General features: G+C 42.3%; 2 protein-coding genes across 6 annotated transcripts in view; one reads left to right on the top strand and one right to left on the bottom strand.

Moving 5' to 3' along the window:
- The window catches only part of usp42 (ubiquitin specific peptidase 42), a 105,218-nt gene extending 102,490 nt beyond the window's left edge, over nucleotides 1-2,728 (bottom strand). For 2 of the 5 annotated variants that reach the window (XR_011954941.1, XM_072559796.1), the window contains exon 1: nucleotides 2,618-2,727. The gene's annotated coding sequence lies outside the window, so the exon portion shown is untranslated. The other 3 variants (XM_072559800.1, XM_072559798.1, XM_072559799.1) reach the window with 3 other exon arrangements.
- A 94-nt stretch (nucleotides 2,729-2,822) lies between these two features.
- Nucleotides 2,823-23,655, top strand: part of eif2ak1 (eukaryotic translation initiation factor 2-alpha kinase 1) — a 52,365-nt gene continuing 31,532 nt past the window's right edge. Inside the window, exons 1-12 of the mRNA XM_072559802.1 lie at nucleotides 2,823-3,615; nucleotides 7,964-8,199; nucleotides 10,087-10,254; nucleotides 11,953-12,089; nucleotides 15,103-15,146; nucleotides 15,604-15,703; nucleotides 16,376-16,456; nucleotides 17,310-17,409; nucleotides 17,516-17,579; nucleotides 21,134-21,617; nucleotides 22,836-22,944; nucleotides 23,081-23,187. Of these exons, the coding sequence (XP_072415903.1) occupies nucleotides 8,118-8,199; nucleotides 10,087-10,254; nucleotides 11,953-12,089; nucleotides 15,103-15,146; nucleotides 15,604-15,703; nucleotides 16,376-16,456; nucleotides 17,310-17,409; nucleotides 17,516-17,579; nucleotides 21,134-21,617; nucleotides 22,836-22,944; nucleotides 23,081-23,187 (1,476 nt within the window). The 5' untranslated portion in view covers nucleotides 2,823-3,615; nucleotides 7,964-8,117. The remainder of the gene's footprint in view (nucleotides 3,616-7,963; nucleotides 8,200-10,086; nucleotides 10,255-11,952; nucleotides 12,090-15,102; nucleotides 15,147-15,603; nucleotides 15,704-16,375; nucleotides 16,457-17,309; nucleotides 17,410-17,515; nucleotides 17,580-21,133; nucleotides 21,618-22,835; nucleotides 22,945-23,080; nucleotides 23,188-23,655) is intronic.

Consider the following 23,655-nt stretch of genomic DNA (forward strand, 5'->3'; position numbering starts at 1 on the left):
ACAGGTTTATTTGGAAGTACTAACTTTCAGAGTGCTGCACTTTCTTCAGGTAACTGTGTAGCAGGATCATAAGACAGAATTTATAGCCAAAAGATTAGTGTCATGCAACTGAAATGATATATTGAACAAACCTAGATTGCTGTTGTCTTTGATCTTTTACAATGGGTTGCAGGTTTGGGTTCATTAATAAGTAAATCCCAGAATGTAACTTAAAAGTAGTTCTGGGATTTGCATATTTATGAACTGAAACCTGAAATCCATTCCAAACGTTGAAAGACTTAAGAGCAATCTAGGCTTGTTCAATATGGGCGGTACGGTGGCACAGTGGTTAGCACTGCTGCCTCACAGCGCCAGAGACCCGGGTTCAATTCCCGCCTCAGGCGACTCTCTGTGTGGAGTTTGCACATTCTCCCCGTGTCCGCGTGGGTTTCCTCCGGGTGCTCCGGTTTCCTCCCACAATCCAAAAATGTGCAGGTCAGGTGAATTGGCCATGCTAAATTGCCCGTAGTGTTAGGTAAGGGGTAGATGTAGATGTAGGGGTATGGGTGGGTTGCGCTTCGGCGGGGTGGTGTGGACTTGTTGGGCTGAAGGGCCTGTTTCCACACTGTAAGTAATCTAATATCGTTTCATTTGCATGATACTGTAACAGTTCACTATAAATTCTATGTCTTATGATCTTGCTCCACAGCTACCTGAAGGAGCAGTGCTCTGAAAGCTAGCTCATCCAAATAAACCTTTTGGACTATAACCTGGTGTGTGATTTTTTTTTAAACTTTGTCCACCCCATTCCAACACTGGCACCTCCACATCATAAAATCAAATCAGTCAGGCTGAGTAAAGGAGGCAGATTTCTTTGACTAATAGATGTTAATGACCCAGCTGAGTTAAGACAACTCAATAGCTTCTTGATCACTTTACGAATATGAAAAAAAGAGCAATTTTTGTTAGCTACTTATTATCTATTTACAGGGCAGAGTGGTGGCCCAGCAAATAACAATGCTGCCTCAGTGCCAGAGACACGGGTTCAATTCCACTCTCGGGCAACTGTGTGGAGTTTACACTTTTTCACCTTATCTGCTCTGGTTTCCTCCCACAGTCCTAAAGATGTGCGTATTAGGTGGATTGGCTATGCTAAATTGCCTATATCTAGGGATATGCAGACAATCCATAGAAAACACAAAGTTACAGCGAAAGGTTAGAGGGGTGGGATGCTCTTCAGAGGGTCAGTGTGGACTCAATGGGCCAAATGTCCTGCTTCAACACTGTAGGGATTCTATGATATGGGTCAAATGCTGGTAGGTGGGACTAGTTTAGTTTAGAAGATGGCCACAGATTAGTTGAATCGAAAGGTCAGTTTCCATGCTGTATGATTCTATGACATTAAAGGCTTGTACTTAAAAATGGATCTTTGATATTAAAGACACTATTTCACTGATCTAATCTAATCATTTGTACATTAAAGTTTTAAATATCTAATAACTTGAAGTGATGCAAATAAGTCAATGGATATAGTGATAATGACAAACTTGTAATTTGAATTTAGCAATTTTGAACAGAGACATTCTCTTTCAATTTATGATCAAAATTAACCTGGAGATAACAGCACTTCTGAAACGTAAAGCAAAAGACATTTAAAATGTCTGAAAAATACTTTTCAGATAAAATGCCATAATGCTATGTGAAGTTCAGGCCTTCTGCTACACCTGTCATTTGGAAAAGCTAGATCATTTTCAACAAAAACATATTTACAAAAAAAGAGACAAACAGCCCAATAAATAAATATCATGTAATTTCATCAATACACAAAATTTAAACTTTTGAGAAAAAATAAAATGTATTAGCAAAAAAAAAGGTTTCTGTATAGGAGTGAAAGAACACTTTCATTTTTTCCATCTAACGTCTGTAGGAAAATTCACACTTTTCAGATGCTAATTTAGGGTATCATTGGCCAGCAAAACGTGTGGTTGGGTTGTAAAGCGACTTGTGAAACAATTCATTCAAAAAAAAACCCAACCTCGGGCTGCAAGTGAGAGATTGTGCTGCACCTCAAAAACTTGCTCAAATTTTCCCTCCAGCTGCTAGAAGTAGAAAGGTCCTCATCCGGAGGGGGTGAAGATGATGAAACAAACCCGTTGAACCTTTAGCTAGAGTCGGTGTGCCTTTGAAAGCAAGACACCCCTCCACCTTCGCTGCAAAAAGGGAAACAAAGCGGAGGCGCTGCCTAAGAGGGTGACACGCGCGTGCGCACACAAACACGTGCGCGCTCCCCTCCCCCTCAGTGAGGAGGGGGGAGCCCAGTATCAGGGCCTACCCCCGGCGTCAATACAATACAGCGTTGCTACTGGTAGGACAGATAAGCGTTTTGAGAGGCAAAATTACGACAGCTGCTGACCCAAGCCTGGGGCAATCGCCATTAAAACGAAGAGGAGCAGGGAGGGGGTTAATAAAGGGGTGGGGGTAGAAGGAAGAGAGTGGTAACCATGGGAGGGAGAGTCACCGGCCGGTCAGGCTATAAGGGGAAGCGCTTTAGGAGTCTAGGTACAGGCACCGCAAGTCCACTGGAGGCCCAAGCGAATCGCGTCCGCGACTAACCCTCACCCGGAGCTCTGGTACATACCCCAAGTGTTTCCATCACGACAACGACGGCAACGCGCGGCGATAAAGCCACCTCCCCCTCCCCCCCGGCTAACGATTACGACACGGAGCGAGCTCACAATCAGCACATCCGGGCACCGCGACCCGCCCCACAACGCACCGCGGGGAGGTAGAAGGGGGCGAGGTCTGCCCGGCAGCACCCCCACCAGTGGGAGGCAGCTGAGGACACGGCAGCAGCGCCGCCACCGGTGGGAGGCGGTGAGGACGCGGCAGCAGCGCCGCCACCGGTGGGAGGCGGCTGAGGACACGGCAGCAGCGCCGCCACCGGTGGCAGGAGGCTGAGGTCACGGCAGCAGCGCCGCCACCGGTGGGAGGAGGCTGAGGTCACGGCAGCAGCGCCGCCACCATCGGGAGGAGGCTGAGGCCGCGGTCGCAGCGCCGCCACCGGTGGGAGGAGGCTGAGGCCGCGGTCGCAGCGCCGCCACCGGTGGGAGGCGGCTGAGGACGCGGCAGCAGCGCCGCCACCACCATCGGGAGGAGGTTGAGGACGCGGTCGCAGCGCCGCCACCGGTGGGAGGAGGCTGAGGTCACGGCAGCAGCGCCGCCACCATCGGGAGGAGGCTGAGGTCCCGGCAGCAGCGCCGCCACCGGTGGGAGGAGGCTGAGGTCCCGGCAGCAGCGTTGCCACCATCGGTGGGGGGCAGAGGTTGCGGCAGCAGCGCCGCCACCGGTGGGAGGAGGCTGAGGTCCCGGCCGCAGCGCCACTCTTTACCGGATAGAGAATACCGGAAGGTTAAAAATCGTTAGTGCTGAAAGATCCCTGCGCAAAGCCCGATATCCCAAGTCAGCTTGGCCTAGTTGACTGCCCACTAGCCTCAGAATCAGAAGGCTGTGTAACCCTCAAAAGGCATAATGTTTACAGCATCTTATATTCACAAATACCATAAAAACTTAAGAAAAATACTGCTACTTACTGTTTCAGAAAAGAACCACATTTTAAGTGAAAAATATTAAGTGCCAGTAGGTATTTAATTTTGATTATTATATTTTCAATCATTTGACTTTAACAACACAGTAATTTATTATACAACGGTTTAATTATTTAATTCAAGTCTACGAAATAACATGAAATGAAGAAAAATTTCTTTATCGAAGCGGCTCTTCCCCCACCACAACTGGTCAGGTTACATATTTCTGCTAAAGGAAGAGGCCAATAGGCAACATCACAACCAGAGTAATGTCAAGGCGGGATCTGTTGTCTTGCAAACGCAAGTGTTGATACCTGGATTTTTAGGGTTCTTGAGCGCATTGATTTTCCGTTTGAATTCATATTGTTAATCCTGAAACACTCTGCCTTGATGCTTGGAATTACTTATGTACAATGTAATAATAATACAATATGCAAATCAATCCTGGGGGATATGTCCAAAAGAGAAAATGCTGGAAAATCTCAGCAAGTCTGGCAGCATTTGGAAGGAGAGAAAAGAGCTGACGTTTCGAGTCTAACTGACCCTTTGTCAGACCTTTGACTCGAGTTAGACTCGAAACTTCAGCTCTTTTCTCTCCTTACAGATGCTCCCTGACCTGCTGAGATTTTCCAGCATTTTCTCTTTTGGTTTCAGATTCCAGCATTTGCAGTAATTTGCTTTTATCCTAGGGGATATGTCATCTAGTTTCTTCCATTTAGTCTGAATGCATTGATTGCAGAAATGGATGATGATTTAAATTGCTTGCAGAGTATATATTACTAATTCTTCATAACCTAGGAGCACTTCAGATGGGTAATAATTTTAGTCAAAAATTCACACTGGATCGATTTAAGGATGCATAATTTGTTTGGGGTTTAGAAACTGAACCAAAGATTTCAGTGACCTTGGTTGATTTTCTAAATTATTATTGATCCTAAGAAATTGCAAATCTAAAACGACAATATGTGGATCATCCCTCTCATGGCTTTTATATTTCACGGAGATAATTAAGCAAATAAAAGCAGAATACTGTTGGAAATGCTGAATCAAAAATAGGTAATGCTGGAGAAACTAAGGAGATCTGGCAGCATCTGTGGGGTGAGAGAGAGAGAGCGATTATAAATTGTGAACCCGGTGTGATTCTTCAGAGCTAGACTGGTTTTGCTTCTTAGGCTTCGATAATAAATTTAATCATGTTTCTTTGATATGTTGGCAAATTTTCTTCCTCAGTTTGCTATGTGGTCAATAATGCGGGTTGCCTGGGCTGGGATTATGGCATTTCCGCCCCATTAGTGATATTTTAATTTTATTCCCCAAGTTTGCTTTTTACAGTGCCCTAATGGGCAGTTTGTTTTCTTTTTAATTGAGTTCAATTTGTTTATATTTTTGTCAAAAGTATGATCAAATGCATATGAAGAAAAGCAGTCTGGAGGCAGGGAACATGTATATGAGTGGAGAAGAAAGCTCTGCATGAAGAAACAAAAAAACTCTCCCTCAATATATTGATCTCTATACATGCTTCACTAATAGGCCCAAGGAATCTTTTATAAGTGTGGCGAGAACACAACTTCATGGCAGGCATTCATAAAACTGGAAATAATATTGAAATAGTAACCTTGAGCTTAACCAATAAGCTTGTAGGATAATAGCTTTGAAAGTGATGTCACTAAGAGGAGAAAGTGGCTCCTAGGTCTCTTGTGGTGCAGTGGTAGTGTCCCTCCCTTTGAACTAGTGGCTCGGGTTCAAGTCCCATCTATTCCAAAGATGTAACTCCAGATGCTCCAATAGGACCTTTCTTTGTGGGATCACTGTAAAATTCATGATGTTTATCACTAGGGCTGGGCCTTCAGGAACTGCCTAGCTGGTTAATTTGCAACATTCGTTTGGCAGTTAACACCTTTTAGTTCATTAGAGTTGAATACTGTCCCATGTCATGAACAGTGAATATTTCTAAGTAGTAGACCCAATGGAGCCCGATACCAAATTGGTCTGGACCTGGACCTAATGTGGTGAAATCTAGACTGCTTGGTACAAAACCAGATGGCAAACCCCAAACTCCTTGGGTGACACAGCTGGTGTATCATTTCCAAGATGAGATTTGATGTATCATTTAAGTTTCTATATGAGTAGAGGATTGTTCTGTTACTACAGAGATTATAGTCGTTCTGAATAAATAAAACATTAACTCAGTTTCAAACATACATTTCTGGCTTATGTTTTTGTCACCAAACATTAGTGAACCAGATGAGTTTTTCCAACATAGAATGATGTTGGTTCAAGGTCATTCGACTCATAATTCCAGATTTTCTGATTTCTTTTATTGAATTCAAATTCCACCATCTGCCAAGGTGACATTCTGCCTTGGATTCCCAGGACATTACCAGGGTCTCTGAAATAATTATCTAGTAATAATATTACTCGGCCATCACCTGCCCTCTGAGAAACCATTTGGAGTTCACATGGCTGTAAATGTGGTTTATGATTTAGGACCAGTTCTATATAATCAGCTGAACAAGTCTATCCTAGGGCAATTAAGGCAGTGCAATAAATTTCAGACTGCCCAATAGAAAACTAGATGGTTAGAGAAGCCAGAGCAGTCCTACCCATTAATGTAATTTTATCCATTCAGATGCTATGATTGAACAGTATAGCAACACATCTTCCTCGCTGTGGCCAAGAACATGGTCAGCAGGGGCCCTTGGGTTGATTTACAGGGTGCAAGTCTAGCTCAGACCTTTCTCCTGCACTATTGCAGTCACCCAAGCCTTTATCACTTGAATTAGATGTGATTTGGATATAGTATCCCTACAGTGTGGAAATAGGCCCTTTGGCCCAACAAATCCACACCGACTCTCCGATGAGCAACCTCCCAGACCCATTCCCCCACACTAATACACCTAGCCTATACATCCCTGAACACTATGGGCAATTTAGTATGGCCAATTTACCTAATCTGCACATCTTTTGGATTGTGGGAAGAAACCCACACAGACATGGGGAGAATGTGCAAACTCCACACAGACAGTTGCCCGAGGCAGGAATCAAACCCGAGTCCCTGGCACTGTGAGGGAACAGTGCTAACCACTGAGCCACTTTGCCACCCATAAGTATAGATCTAAAATTGACTGTCTCTAAACAAATGGAAAACAATACCCAAGATAACTCAGTTGTAAATGTTTGTGCAAAATAGCACCTTTGATCACAGGTCCATCCATAATGTCCATGAGGCTATGTGGGAAAAGGAGATGGTGGATGTTGAAGGACTGAAACACTTTGCTAGCAATCACTCTACCAGTTACACAAAGATTCGAATGGACAAAGTAGACCAGTGACACCCATCATCCATTCTTCCAGAAAGAGCCAGCACAAAAAGGGTCAATTTATAAGACAGCTTCTTACATGCAGTCCAGTCCCTATGACTGGAGCCCTATGGTTGTCACTTTGCTGGTAAGCCAAAACATCTATAGCTGAAAGCGCAGGAGATGTAATGATTCAGATGAATTCCTTCTAATAGGAGTCAGTGATGGATGGCCTACTTATCTATGTCTGAATCAACTTGGGATTAATGTTATCTGATGTTAGACCCAAATACAGAAGTGGGGAATCAGCAAAGTAAATTGTCAACTGTATAGAGAGGCATCTCAAACTGTGAAATATCTCCTTGAAATGCCTCTACCACCACAGTCATGAAATTGTGAAGGCCTTCAATTCTTGAGCTAGAATCCATATGGAACAGTGATGGGGGAAGGTGCATTGTCACATAAAGGAAATCGTACATAATACTGGAAATACTGGCTCTGATAATACTGGAAAATAGGTCTGGAATTTGGCAGTATAAGAATTGATTTCTCTATGGAGTGGGAGCCTGAAGTTTCTTCAGAATTCTGAAATGTGGAGCTGAAGTTTGATACCAGTGGGATATCATAGAATTATTTTAAAGTCAACTTGCTCAGACATATTATAACACACATTTGGAGTTGGTGGGATTTGAACTTAGAACTCTGGCAGTGATATTACAAGAGCTCTTAGTGGGATATTTTAAGGGTTCATTCAATGATGGATTGTCTATGTTAGAAAGAACTGCATGGAAGGGCATTACAAAGGCCTGACCACATCTGCTGCACTGCATTGTAGCTTTTAGGGAATTTAAATAAGCATCATACCCCTCTACCTTTGAGGGAAATGTAAAAGTTCCACAACACTATTATGAGGAATAGCAGGGGAGCTCCTCTTAGTGTCTTAGCCATTTCCTACAACAGCAACCACGCTTTAAACGTGCTTAAATGGCTGCAAAGCATTTTAAGATATCCTGAAGATGATATGCTACATTAATGCAAGTTTTTGTCAATCTCTGAAAAGGCTGCATTTCTTTTTCCTAATTGTCACCTCTCTCTTCACAGCAGGAATGCACAGTTTGAGCAGAAACCTTGTCTCAGCTGCAATGTTTCTCTCTCTCTCTCTGGATTGTACTTCCGGGTCTGCCTCTGTGTGACACTCTCCGCCGTGAATGCCCTGGTGTAGAGCGGAGCGAGTCTCACCCGCTGTCCCCGGGACATGGACTCCGGCGATGACTTGCGGCGACCTCGGGCCAAGCTGGCCTTTAGTTTGCCGCAGCAAGTTCCAGCCACTTTCGATGGTAAGTGCCGGCTATCGGCTCTCAAACGCCGGCTGTGAGCAGATGCGAGGACCTGGGTCTCCTGCCCAGTGCGCGGACACCGCAATCACAGAGTGACTGCACTGCAGCAAGTTATTCGGCTCATCGCGCTGTGCTAGCTCCTTGGGCCAACCATTATAAAACACCGATTCCGCCTCAACTGAAGTCTTGGGCACCACACTTTGGGGAGGATGGAAGAACATTCGAGAGAGTTTGCGAGAATGGTTCCAGGGCTGAGAAACTTTAGTTACATTGATTGGAAGAGTTAAATGGAAGCATGGGAGTGGGACCAGCTCAAGTACTGCATCTTGCTCAGATGGGCCAATGGGCTGAGAATTGGCGATGGAGTTTAATTTAGATAAATGTGAGGTGCTGCATTTTGAGAAAGCAAATCTTAGCAGAACTTATACACTTAATGGTAAAGATCTAGGGAGTGTTGCTGAACAAAGAGACCTTGGAGTGCAGGTTCATAGCTCCTTGAAAGTAGAGACACAGGTAGATAGGGTAGTGAAGACGACGTTTGGTATACTTTCCTTTATTGGTCAGAGTATCGAGTACAGGAGCTGGGAAGTCACGTTGCAGCTGTACAGGACATTGGTTAGGCCACTGCTGGAATATTGCATGCAGTTCTAGTCTTCTTCCTATCGGAAAGATGTGAAACTTGAAAGGGTTCAGAAAAGATTTACAAGAATGTTGCCAGGGTTGGAGAATTTGAGCTATAGGGAGAGGTTGCTAGGGCTGTTTTCCCTGGAGCATCGGAGGCTGAGAGGTGACCTTACAGAGGTTTACAAAATCATGGGGGGGACATGGATAGGATAAAAAGACAAAGTCTTTTCCCTGGGGTGGGGGAGCTCAGAGCTAGAGGGCCTAAGTTTAGTGTGAGAGGGGAAAGATATAAAAGAGACCTAAGGCACTCAGAGGGTGGTATGTGTATGGAATGAGCTGCCAGAGGAAGTGGTGGAGGCTGGTACAATTGCAACATATAAAAGACATTTGGATGGGTATATGAATAGGAGGGGTTTGGAAGGATATGGGCAGGGTGCTGGCAGGTGGGACTAGATTGAGTTGGGATATCTGGTTGGTGTGGACGGCTTGGAATGAAGGGTCTGTTTCTGTGCTGTACATCTCTATGACTATGATAACTGGGACAGTTAACTGAATGGCTGATTCGAACCAATTGTGTGTTTCTGTCAGATTCAATATTGCCCTATTTTCAGTCGAGCGTGTGGTGCTGGAAAAGCACAGCAGGTCAGGCAGCATCCCAGGAGCAGGAAAATCGATGATTCGGGCTGCTCGGGTGCTGCCTGACCTGTTGTGCTTTTCCAGCACCACGCTCTTGACCCTAATTTGCAGTCCTCACTTTCGCCTTGTCCTATTTTCACCCCACCCACTCCCCCCTATATACTTCCTGCTCAGCTATATATTCAGTTCCTCTTTTGAAAGTTATCCCAAATTTGATTTTAAAAAAAGTTCCATCCTTCTGATGCTTCTTTAACTACCAGAGTTGGAACTCTGGTTTCCATCTCTCTTGCTGCTGAAATTCAAATGCATTTTTAATGCCCTTCTCACTTTGCCTTGCTTCCTTCAAAGATTTGGGACATGCCATGTGCTCTCTGTTCCCATAACCCTGTTGAAAATTGTGCCATTCATACAAAAATTTGCATTTCTGTAGTACCTCATGATCCCTCAAACTACTTCACAACCCAATTAATGCTTTTTACTTTCAAAGTGTAGTCACTGTTGTAACATCAGGAGCTGTGATACCCGTGTGTGTGTGTGTGTGTGTGTGTGTGTGTGTGTACACATACACTTTTCAAACCATTTTTAAAGTACTATTTTAATTAAATTTCTCCCGTCCTTTAATTACAGAAACCGATCTAATGCAGCAGTGTAGCTTGGTAGAATGCAACCAAGCCAAAACAACATTGATGGATTTCACGGTTGCCATTCCCAACCAGCTATTGTTGGTCTCACTCCTGGAACATCTCTGCTTTATTTATGAGAAAAATCCTCAGCGCTCAATGATCCTGTTTAAATGTAAGACACAGTGAATGTAGTCCTGTTGAGTAATTTGGCTGAAAGATCAGAGTCCAGGGTGATTCCTGAGTTGAAAAGAAAGCAGGGTGGATGATGTTTTTAACAATGTATAAATTATGTACCAAAGAGAAGATTGAGGAAGGCAAGCTCTCACAACACTGACAATAAAGGATTGTATAAAGGTGAAATAATGAAGTGAAGATATAGAGAAGAAGAATTAATGTTAGTTTACATAATGTTGCAAAATCTATGTTTTATTCAGTGAACTTGATAAATGAACCCATGGATACACAACAGCATGAGGAAAAGGAACAGGAGATGACAGCATGGCCTGTTGATCCTGCTCTGTCTTCAATGTGATCCTGATTCATCCTGGCCTTGGGCTCCAATTCCACTTTCCTGCTTGCTTCCACATTGCTTGAGACCAAACATCTGCCTATCCCAGCCTTAAGTGCATTCAGTGATGGCAATGGCACAACCTTCTGGGTGAGAGAATCCCAAAGATTCAAAACCCTTTGAGTGAAGAGGTTTGTACTCATCTCAGCCCGAAATGATTCTTTGCAGGAAGACTCTGCATCTTAGATTCCCTGACCAGTGTAAAAAATTCAGTCAATAACTGTCCTATCAAACTCATGCAGAATATGGCATGTTTTGAAGAGCTTGTCTCTCATATTTCCAAACACTGGATCATATAGATCCAGTGTGCTCTGCCTCTCATAATAAGGGCAGTCTCTTATCCCAGGGACTAATTAGTGAACCTTTGCTGTACTGCTTCAAATGCATGTAAAGATTTTCTTAAGTGTGGAGATTAAAACAACATACAGGTACTCTTAATTTAACTGTTTGAAGCCTCTAACAATCCTCTGATATTTCTGAACTCTTCCAGTTTTGCTGTAGATTTCCTGGGCAAAAAGCCTGTTTTTGTGTCCAAAATTTCCAATTTTAGATAAATGAAGCACTTTGTTTCAGAAAGAAGCCTTTACACTCAGCATTGATATTGACCTTGATCATCCAGAACGTTACTTCTTTACGAAAAACAGCAATTGCTGGAAAAGCTCAGCAAGTTTGGCAGCATCTGTGTAGAGAGATCCACAGTTAATGTTTCAGGTCCAGTGATCCTTCCTCATAACTTCTTCCAAATCCCATTCATCCATCAACAACCCCCCCCCCCCCCCCCCCCCGGTGCTTGCTGATTTACATTTTCTCTCAGTATAGAAATGCCTTTATTTTTGAAATGCTGGCTGTTGTGTAAAATTACTCCATAGCTTTGCTCCTCTTGATCTCTGTAACCTCATTCAGCCTGAACTATCAGATATGCTTCAGTTGATAGCATATGCTTGCCTCTGAATTACAAGATTGTGGGTTAACCTTCCATACCAGGGGACACTGTCATTTCTGCACTGACAGAATGCTACGGTGTTAGAAATTCTGTCTTTTGGAAGAGATGTTAAACAGAACTTACATCTGCCCTCTCTGGTCAATGTAAAAGGTTCTATGGCACCTTTTGGAGAAGATCATGGGAGTTATATTTGGTATCTAGACTGATACTTATTGTTCAATTCCTGTTTGTGGGATCATGTTTTCAATACGCTATCAGAATGACTAACTCTCATAAGTACATCATTGTCAATAAATAATTATACAATTGCCTGAAGTCATGAAAGGCCCTTTTATAAATTTAAATTTTTCCTTTTTCAGTGTTGTGCCATAAACTAGCAGGAATGCACTTGATTTCACCAATCACCTTCAGTGATGAGTTCAGCACTGTGAGGCTGCAGCACAACCAGGCTTTTACAAATTTGCTACAAGCAGTGAGCAACGGCTTGTATCGACAGGTGAGTGCAATGCCAGCTCATGTTAGTGAGTTCTACCCTTAAGAGTCTTAAGAAGTCTTTGAAAGTAACACGTTACATTTCAGTAGCACCAATTCATAACCTCAGAACTCCCCATATGCTTTACACGCTATGAGGTACTTTCTGAATTGTTGTCGGTGTCTTTCATAGAATCCCTACTCTCCGGAAACAGGCCATTCAGCCCATCGGATCTAAAGAACTCGCTGAAGAGCATCCCACCCAAAAACACTCCCAACCCTATTCTCATAACCCTGCATTTCCCATGGCTGATCTAGCCAGCCTGCACACCTCTGGGCACTATGGGCATTTTAGCACAGCCAATCCACCCAACCTGCACATCTTTGGACTTAATGCAAGAAACATAGTAGTCAATTTGCAGACTTTATCGCCACTGTTTGTGGGAGCTTAATGACCAGAAAATATATTCTGGTTTATCGTTGAAGGATCAATATTGGCCCAAGACACAATGGATAAGAACCCTGCTCAAAACAGTACAATGAAAACAGTTATGTCCATCTGATCTGATCCCTGAACAGGGCTTTGGTTAATGTTACCTTAAGTGCAACACGTCTGCCAGTGCAGGTACTGAGAGTGACAGCCTAATTCATGTAGTCAAGCCTTGGAGTGAGATTGAACCTGCAACCTTCTGACAGATTATCTGGTCATTATTCTTGTGGTGCTCAAATTGGCTACACCGACAAATGTTCAGAAACTGTGAAACTGATTGTAGTTGATTCAGAGCACATTTCTGAATCCAAGTAGCTGAGTACAACAGTTGTCGAAAAGTGTGGCACTGGAAAAGCACAGCAGGTCAGGCAGCATCCGAGAGCAGGAGAATCAACGTTTCTGGCATAAGCCCTTTATCAGGAATGGGCGGATGGGGAGGTGAAGGGGGCTGAGAGATAATTAGGAAGGTGGGGTTGGGGCAGGGGTAATGTAGCTGGGAAGGCGATAGGTAGATGCAAGTGGGGGTGATGATGATACGTTGGAGGGGATGGTGGAGCGGATAGGTGAGAAGGAATGTAGAGAGGTAGGACAGTTCAAGGAGGCGGTGCCAGGTTGGACGGTTGCATCTGGGATGAGGGGTGGGGTGAGGGTAGATGAGGAAACTCATACATTGATCCTGTATGTTGGAGGATCCCAAGGCAGAAGATGAGGTGTTCTTCCTCCAGGTTTATGGTGGCTTGGATTTGGCAGTGGGGGAGGCCCAGTACCTGTATGTCCTTGGCGGAGTTGGGGATGGTGCGAGTTGAAGTGGTTGGCCACAAGGCGGTGGGATTGTTTGGTGTGTGTCTCCCAGAGATGTTCCATGAAATGTTCCGCGAGTTGGCGTCCTGTCTTCCAAGCGTAGAGGAATCCACATCAAGAGCAATGGACACAGTAAATGAGGTGTTTCGATGTGCAGGAAAATCTCTGCTGGATGTGGAAGGATCCTTTGGGGTCTGGACAGAGGTGAAGTGGGAGGTGTGGGTACAGATTTTACACCTCTTGCGTCGTCAAGGGAAGGTGCCAGAAGTGGAGGGTGGGTTGGTGGGGGGCATGGACCTAACGAGGGAGTTGCGGAGAGAATGGTCTCTGCGGAATTCTGATAGGGGTGTGGAGGGAAGTATATCTCTGGTGGTGGGGTCTGATTGTATGTGGCAGAAATGACAGAGGGTAATGTGCTGTATCAGGAACTTAGTGGACTGGAAGAATGGTCTTTGGATCAAAAATTGGATGAAAATGAGAGTGTAGGATATCTATCTATCTAGGCTTCAGATTGATTTCACAGGTCAGCACAACATCGAGGGCCAAAAGAGCCTGTACTACGCTGTTGTGTTCTATGAGGATGAGGATGGGTTCTATCCTTGTTGGAGGGATGGGGTTCACAGGTGGAGGTGTGGGAAGTGAAGGAGATGCGCTGGAGGGCATTGTTGATCACGTGGGAGGGGAAATTGCGTTCCTTGAAATACGAGACCATCTGGATTTCCTGGAGTAGAATTTCTCCTTCTGGGACCAGATACAATGGAGGAATTGGGAGTAAGGGAGATTGTTTGCACAGGAGGGGAGTGTGGGAGGAGGTGTCGTCTAGGTAGCTGTGGGAGTCGGTGGGGTTTGAAGTAGGTGTCGTGTTAAGTCGATCGCCGGAGATGGAGACGGATAGGAAGGGGAGGGAGGTGTCTGAGATGGTCCAGGTGAGCTTGAGATCAGGCTTGAAGGTGTATGTGAAGTTGATGAACTGTTCAACCGCCTCGTGGGAGCACAGGGTGGCACTGATACAGTCATCAATGTAGTGACCCACCTTTTCTTCCACTTTTCCTGCGCATCCAAACACCTCATTTACTGTATCCATTGCTCTCAATTTGGTCTCCTCTATACTGGGGAAACAGGACACCAACTTGCGGAATGTCTGAGGGAACATTATTGGTACGCATGCACCAAACAACCCCACCCACCCTGTGGCCAACCACTTCAATTCCCCAATCTACTCTGCCAAGGGCATACAAGTCCTGGGCCTTCTCCACTGCCAAATCCAAGCCACCAGCGCCTGTAGAAAGAATGCCTCATCTTCCGCCTTGGGACCGTCAACACATGGCATCAATGTTGATTTTACCAGTTACCTCATCTCCCCTCCCCCTACATCACCTCAGATCCAAGCCTCTGACTCAGCACTGTCTTCTTGAACTGTCCTACCTGTCTATCTTCCTTCCCAGCAATCCACTCCATCCTCTGCTCTGACCTATCACCATCACCCCTCCACCTTCATCTACCTGTCGCCTTCCAAGCTACCTTCCCCCTGCCCTATCACCCTGGAACAATTCTGTGATTCTACAAATTATATTGTCATGACAGTTTGGAGAGCGATACGGCAGGAAATTGGGACAATCCCAGCAAAGAAATGACTAAACCTTCACTAGAAAGTTTTTTAGCTCAGGTTGGTGTTACACAGTTGTTAAGTGTTGGGCTTACAGTAAACAAAGCCTATTTCAAATTTACCTTTTGTTCCTGATTTTAGGGGCAAGCTATCAGTGGAGAAGCACCTACCCACCTCTCCTACAGGTATGTGATGATCGTAGTGACTATTGTAGTGCAATGGTTTTATTTTTGGAGTAATAATCCAGAGGTCAGAATTCTAATCCCACCATGGTCTGTTTGAGAATCTGTAGTACATTTTGTTTTTACTTCTGGAAATCAAATATTGGTGTCAGTGAAAATGACGATGAAGCTTTTGATTGTTGTTTCAAAGTCCAACTGGTTCATTGTTGGGGAAGGAAACCTGAAATCCTTACACAGACTGGGCACATTTGTGTCTTCACTCCAACAGCACTATGGTGAAGGTTTGACTGCTATTCCCTCGTTACTATTGAAATTTTCTTAAGGATGAAGAGTAAAAGTTTGCTGTACTATGTTGTATACATGATTCTATTTTTTATTTTCTTAAAATGTGATTGATCAGCATTACTGTAGTCTAATTATTTAGAATGTTGTTAATTGAAGTTATTTGATCTGTGTGCAGAACAAAGGAAGCTCTGTTCCAGGAACAGACATCTCGCTACATGAATGAGTTTGAAGAGATTGAAAGACTGGGAAAAGGTAGCTACGGAAAAGTATATAAGGTGTGTGATAAAAATCTTTTATTTTGATTTCTATCTTAGAACTCTGGTCTAAGTGAATTAAATTTTAAATTTTCAAATCAAAGATAGCAATGCATGTAGCTGGGGGAACAGTATGTGATACAGGACCCCCTCGTTTATGCTATCTTTCCCTTCATGAGCTGACATGAGCCTGAAGGTACTGAACATCTCCTGAATAGCACTCTTTTCTCTGGAGCAGAATACTTGGGGGGTGGGGGGGGGGAAGGTTGATACCTCTATTCATCAAAACAGAAGTAAGGGTTATCCCTCAAATCTGTTATCTGTTCTGCTATTTAATTTGATCGTAGCTTGTCTATGTCTCCATTTACTTGCCTTGGTTCTGTAACTCTTAATCTCCTCTTTCCAACAAAATACTACAGTCTCAGTTTTCACATTTTCAATTAACCCTCCAGCCTCAACAGATTTCGGGGAAAAGATTTCTGGATTTCCATTACCCTTTGTACAAAGAAGTATTTCTTGAATGTTGTTCCTGAGCAGTCTACGTCTGGTTTTAAGGCAGTGCCAGTTAAATAATTGTTTTATTTATGTGCCTCTGGCTTAATGTCTCTATAATGAAACCATAAACATGAGCAGCACGCATTAAAATTATTTAATTCGAAATTCTACTTTTGTTCTTCTTTCAATTTATTCCAGGTCAGAAATAAATTGGATCGACAGCTTTATGCTGTAAAGAAGATTCTTATGAAGAAGATTACAAGATACGACTGCATGAAGGTATTCAGTTAAAGAGGATCGTCCTGATATTTACATGGCAGATTGCAACTTGTATTTTTGAGTTTGCAGCCAAATTATTGACAATTGTAGAACTCCCGACCTCTGGAATCTCCTTTCCTTGAGATTTTGCACTCTTCCAATTATGGCCCATCGCACATCAACACTTTCTATTGCTGCAGCCTTGGCTGCCGTGTCGTCAGCTACCAGGGCTTCAAGTTTGGAATTCCCTCCCAAATCTTTCCTTTTGTCTATAAATAGCCACCTCCTGTTCTATATGTTAATGGAAGAGAGGACCTCAGTCATGATCACACTATAGCTTCCAGCCTCGGGCAGCTGTCTGTGTGAAGTTTGCATATTCTCCCCGTGTCTGCATGGGTTTCCTCCAGGTGCTCTGGTTTCCTCCCACATTTCAAGGATGTGCGGATTAGGTGCATTGACCATGCTAAATTGCCCTAGTATTAGATGCAGCGATAAATGTAAGGGAATGGGTCTGGGTGGGTTGCTCTTCGGAGGGTCGGTGTGGACTTGTTGGGCTGAAGGGCCCGTTTCCACACTGTAGGGAATCTAAGAATCTAATTTAAGAATCTATAGTGTTATACTAAATACAAAATAATTAGCAACCTTCTATTAAGGACAGTGAAGGAACATGGTGGTAACCTCATTGTAAACCTACAATGGGTATGAGACTGACTACTTGTGTCTATGGATCTGTAAACTGATATTGTGAGGGCTTGGTCATAGGGATACAATCTGTTCAATCCCATCAGACTTTCTACAATTCACTTAGTTCTTAGTCAGTCGATTGTGAGAGTTCTAGGCTTTGCGTTGTTACTGATTTTTTTTTCATTTTTAGGTGCTGAGAGAGGTTAAAGTTTTGGCTGGCCTACAGCATCTACACATTGTCGGCTATCATACTGCTTGGATGGAGCATGTACAGCCACCACCTCTGAAAAGTATTGTTAAACTGTATCTCTACAAAAACCAATATGAGTATAAAAGTGTGCCTTCTTCCAGAGACACAACTTAACCAATACAGTTTTCTTTCTTTATATAATTTAGGTAATCAAATACCTTACAGCACTTTCTGTGCTTTAAAAGGTCCCTCTGGTCAAGAAGATTGCAGGTACATTTATTTTCTTAAATTAGTTGTAAAAATACCAAAAGTTGAAAAGAAAAAACTACATGGAGAAACCAGGATTGTTCTCCTTAGAGCAGAAAAGGTTGAGGGAGGTTGAATGGAGATCTTCACAATTATGAGGAGCTTTTGATTGTTTCTGCTTATTTACTCTGTTTTCACTGCCAGGGGAGGTGATAGGTAATGCAAAAAGACAAAGTGTTGATAATTAGAAAAATAAATTAGTTTGAAGGTGAGTTTATCTTTATTTACCAGTTTGTTTATGATCTGGAATGTGCTGTCTAAAAGGCAAGTCATAATTTTCAAATGAAAATATGTTAAACCACTTGAAAAAGAAGAAAAAGTAAGAAATGCAGGCCTTCAGAAAGAGTGGAGGTGTGTGAGTAATTGGTGACTCTTTCAAAACAGAGATAGGTACAATATGCTAAAAGGCTTCCTTTGCAATTGTATGATTAATAAAACAGAATGAATTATACAATGGTCACAGAAGGGAACCTTTTGACTGTATCTGTGTTGTCTCGATTCTGTGAGGGAACAGCTCATGTTGTTCTACTTCCTTGCCTTTCCCCTTTAGCCATGTAAATTTTTCCTTTTTAGATAATAATCCAATTCCCTTTTTGGAAGTGTCAGGCAACACATTCAAGATCCAAAGACCTTGCTGTGTCAAGAGGTTTTTCTTCATGTTGCCATTGCTTCTTTTGCCAGTTATCTTAAATTTTTGCCCTCTGGTTCTCAATCCACCCACTAATGGACAAAATTTCTCCCTATCTATTCTCTCCAGATACCTCATGACTTTCAATGCTTCCATAAAATCTCTTCTTGGCCTTCTGTTCTCCAAGGAGAAAAGTCCCAACTTGTCTAATCTTTCTACCTAATTGAACAATCCTCTTACCTGAAACCATTCCTGTAACTTTTTTCTGCACCTTCTATAGTGCCGTCAGTTTCTAAAGTGTGCCCAAGATTGGATGCAATACTTGAGGCTGGATCAGTGTTTTAAAAAAGTTTAACACAGCCTTTTTGGTTTTGCAGTCTGTGTGCTCTGGATGGTATATACTTTATCAACTGTGTTTTCAATTTGTCTTGCATCTTCAAAGATTTATGAAACTGGGTCCTTTGCTTCTGCACCCCACTTAGAATGCACACTTTATTTTATATTGTCTCTGCAGTATTCCAACAAAAATGAGTCCCTTCACACTTACCCGCATTAAATATCATCTGCCACTCGTTGGCCCATTCTACCAATACCTCATGGTTCACAACACTTCTGGTTTTATATTCTTGCAAATTTTAAAATTGTGTATTATGAGCAGTATCCTATCTAGTGACTGGGTGGTGTAGAAAATTAACCACAATTTCTGTACATGTTAAGTTCTTGCAGATGGTTGATGGTTTTGAGAACAGAATCAGATTTGACTATAGTTCCTTTTGAATGAAAAATTAAACTGAGGCACTGTTTGGTATCTCAGATTGCTATAAAAGATCCTGTGACGCTATTTTGAATAAGAATGGAGGAGTTCCCTTTGATGCCCTGACCAGCATTTAACATTCAAATAATATCACTAAAAAAATTATTGTCTGATCGGCACAGTGGCTCAGTGGTTAGCACCGCTGCCTCTCAGCGCCAGGGACCCAGGTTCAATTCCCACCTTGGGCGACTGTCTGTGGAGTTTGCACATTCTCTCCTTGTCTGCGTGGGTTTCCTCCCACAGTCCAAACCTGTGCAGGTCAGGTGAATTGCCCATGCTAAATTGCCCACATTGTTAGGTACATTAGTCAGGGGTAAATGTAGGGGAATAGGTCTGGGTGGATTGCTCTTCGGAGGGTCGGTGTGGACTTGTTGGGCCAAAGGGTCTGTTTCCATACTGTAGGAAAGCTAATCTAATATTGCTGTTTGTTAGATCAAATGGCTTCTGTGTTAGCTATTTTAAAAACAAGTACTTATTTTTTGAAGTCCTTTAAAGATTTGATTGTCGGGTAAGATGCTATAGAAATGCAAGTACTAACTTCTGATTTCTAAGATGAATATCAAAGAAGTGTTAAAAACGCTTAAAAGTTGTGTTAAGTGTTAAAACTATCTCACATTTATATTGCACCTTATAGTAGTCTCAGGATATTCCAAAACTCATTACATCAAATGGATTTCTATTGAACTATAATTTCTCCTTTGCGGGCAAACAAAAATTAAATCTGCATGTCGTAGTGAATGACCTTATGTTGGAGTTGATTGAAGGAGGAATATTGGTCAAGAACATTTGGAAATTCCTTGCTCATCTCTAGATTAATACTTTAAGATTTTGTTCATTCATCTTTTTTGATAATTTAATATCTCTAATGAAAGACAGCACCTTTGTCAATGCAGTACTCCCTTGTTTCTGCACTGTGTATGGCAGCCCAGATTGAGCACTCAAATTCAAAATGTAAATAAAGATTATAGGAGGGCTGCTGGTATTTGCAGAACCAAACTTTAATGTTAATCTGTGTCATCATGAGAAAAACCTGCAGTTATAACGCCTTTCACAACCTCAAACTTCCAAAGCAACTTACATCGAATAAAATACTTTTGAAATATTATAGAGAATTCAGCAGCTGATCTGCACACAGCAAGCTTCCACACCCAGCAATGTGGTAATGCCCAGATACTCTGTTTTGATGATGTTGGATGAGAGATAATTACTGAACACGACATTACGGTGGAGTCACCTGCTTTTCCTTGAATAGATCAGAGTCATACAGCTCAAAAATTGGCCCTTCGGTTCAACTAGTCCACGCTGAACAAAATCTCAAACTAAACTAGTCTCACCTACCTGTTCCTGGCAGATATCCCTCCAAACATTTCTTATTCATGTATTTATCCAAATGTCTTTTAAATATTGTAATTGTACTCACATCCACCACTTCCTTGGGAAGTTCATTCCATATATGAACCACCCGTGTAAAAGAAATTTGCCCCTCATAACTTTTAAGAATTTCTCTCCTCTCGCCATAAAAATATGCCCCCTAGTCTTGACATCCCTCACCTGAGGGAAAAGACACCTACCATTAACCTTATTTATATCCTTCATGATTTTAAAGTGCCAAGGAATTTTTACATGTCCACTTGGGAGGAGACGGCAGGATTTGCCTTGATTTAATGTCTCGTCTGTAAGCCAGCACCTCTGACAATGAAGTACTCCTTAAATGTTACACTGGACTGTCAATCTAGATCTTGTGCTCAAGTCTCTGAAGTGAATCTTGAACCCACAAACCTCTGACTTGGAGAAGGCAGTGCTGTATGCCAAACATAAAGCTGATAATGTCGCAGAACATCCCAACTAACCAATGAAATAGTCTGAAATATAATTACTCTGATAACAAAGGCAATATGAAAGGTAAGAAAACACTTTGGGTGGGGGAAATGACATCCCAAAGTTTCAGTCAAGGGGATTTATAGCTCAATATATTTCATTGCTCTAGGGAGTATTTTTATATATTTTTCTCTTGTTGTTAAGGTTAGTTTGCTAATTTGATAACTTAACTAAGATTTCAAAATTGTGTTCTTACAGAGACTCTTCCACCCAGAACATAGAAACCAGTTCTTCGAGTATCATATTTGCAGAAACCAATTCTGTTGCAATAGAGGGAGGGACTTTGTCAAGGAGCAAGCTGGTTGAAGGGGAGATGTGCACAAACACATCATGGGCAAATGACAATCACATTTTCTTCTATGATGGAAACTGTGCAGCAAGATGTGCAAATGCTGGTATATGTCAGCCACCAGCCTCACTCCCGGGAATGAAAGATATCCAGGTGCACTCTTCACTCCTTCCTTCAAAATGTCCAAGCTTTGAGACGCAAAAGTCTCGTATTGTAAAGAGCGACTTGAACCCGTTGGTTGAAGCAGTGGCAACTGAGGCAGAAGACATTGAGAGGGCAAAGGAAAAAGTAATTGGTGCCTTAGAGGAGATTTCAGGATCATCTTCCCATGCTAACATTAACTCCAGTCTGGAGGATGGCTCATCATTCACAGATATGCATCACGAGTCCAAGGTGAGGAAGAAGCATTCATTGGGAAGATTTCCTGCATGCTTTTCTATTTAGATGCTCAGGAATGACTTTGCTGAAATTTAACATAAGGGATTGCTAGTGCTGGGAATAAGAAAGTTTTCCCTATAGTATAGGAATCAGAATGAGCAGGTCAATTGCAGCACAGATAGATGCAGAGTAAAATTCCTTTTACATCGTCCCATCAAAAATGTTCAGGTTAGGTAAAGCATAAGGCCTGCCCTAACTTTTAATTAGTCTGCCTGTAGTACTGTGGAAGCTGGAGGTCTGAAATAGGAACAGAAGGTCCTGGGGAAACTCAGTGAGTCTGGCAGCGTCTGTGAAAGGAGAAGCAGAGTTGATGTTCTGAGTCCAATATGACTCTCCTTCAGAACTGATCATTTGTGCTGAATGGTCTATTGTAATTGCTTACAATTGTTCAGGCTAATCCGATTGTAATATTGAAAGTCTTGATAAAGAATTAAGAACTGAAGGGTGCAGATTTAAAGTAATTTGCAAAAGATGTAAGGGATGTGAGTATGGACACACTGGGCTGAGTGGCCTCCTTCTGCATTGTTACACTTGTGTGATGATTATTTGTGTAACCATCAAAAGTACAATCAGCAACCGACTAGTTAAAATTACATAGATTTGAATGTCACTCCTCTTGTCCTTATATTTGGTGGAAAACATGTTTGTAGTTGAACTTACATCTACAGTGTGAATTGAGGATGGAAATATAGGCTGATACTCCCAGTGAGATATTAAGCAGTGCTGGAAGTACTGTTTCTCAGATGAGACATTAAACTAAATATTATGAGATGTTGAGTCTTCCCTCTTGATCATTATGAATGATCCCATGGCACTGTTTTGAAAAGCAGGAAAACCTCTCCTCAGGGACCTGTTCGATGTTTATTCAAAATCATAAAAGCAGATTGCCTAATCATTATCACCTTGATATTTGTGGGAGCTTGCTATGTGTAAATTGGCTGCAATGTTTATTAACTTTCCATCGTGATTCCACTTCAAAAATTACCTTTTACAAACAGTTCTGATGAAGAGTCACTGGACTCAAAACCTTAACTCTGCTATCTTCCCACGGATGCTGCCAGACCTACTGAGTTTCTCCAGTAATTTCTGTTTATGTTTCAACAATTAATTAGTTGACTGACAAACACTTTGGGGTGTCATAGAAATTCCAAGTCTGATCCTCTTAATTCTTAGATCCAATTCCACCTCATGCTACATATACAAATGCAGTTGTGTGAGAGGTCCCTTCAAGATTGGATTTTGGACAGGAATAGGAAATCAACAGAGGGCCTATCACTTACAGGTGAGTTGTTTAATTCTTTGATATGTATTAATTTGCTTGGTTCTATCCCTAATATTTCATATTAAATAAAATTTAATTTCAACCAAGTTAAAAGAAATTGTAAAATCTTACTTTTTATCTTTTTGATATAACTCAGGTCCATTTGACCTTGTGGATCCTGAATGCACAATTCACATATTCTGGCAGCTGCTTGAGGGAGTCCAATTCATCCACTCCAGGGGTGTCATGCATCGAGACCTGAAGGTGAGTATGTATGGTATTGCTCATGCAAGCATTGAAGGAAGCCATTTCACTCATCTTACAATGCTGACACTTTAAAGAACAATCCTCTTGATTAGTTCCATTCTTAAAAGCCCTGCAGATCTTTCCTTTTCAAGTATTAAACAATCGACTTTTGAAGATTGCTATTGAAGCTGCTTCCACCACTCTTTCATTGCAGATCATAACCATTTGAAAAGTTTACTGTTCAATTTCCCCGGTTCTTTTGTCCTTATCCCAAAACTGTAACTTCTGCTAATAAAACCTTCTACTAATGGAAAAAGTTTGATTATTATTTCAAAACTCCCTCATAATTTTGAACACCTCTTATCAAATCTGTCCCCATGTCCTCCTCGCTCTAAGGAGAACATTTGAGCTCTTGCAGTCTAACTAGATGAGAGAGGTGACTGTCTGAAATTTCACACAAATACTGTAATTACGCAGTTAGAAATC

The sequence above is a fragment of the Chiloscyllium punctatum genome, chromosome 40 (genome assembly GCF_047496795.1).
Source record: "Chiloscyllium punctatum isolate Juve2018m chromosome 40, sChiPun1.3, whole genome shotgun sequence".
Lineage (NCBI taxonomy): Eukaryota > Metazoa > Chordata > Chondrichthyes > Orectolobiformes > Hemiscylliidae > Chiloscyllium > Chiloscyllium punctatum.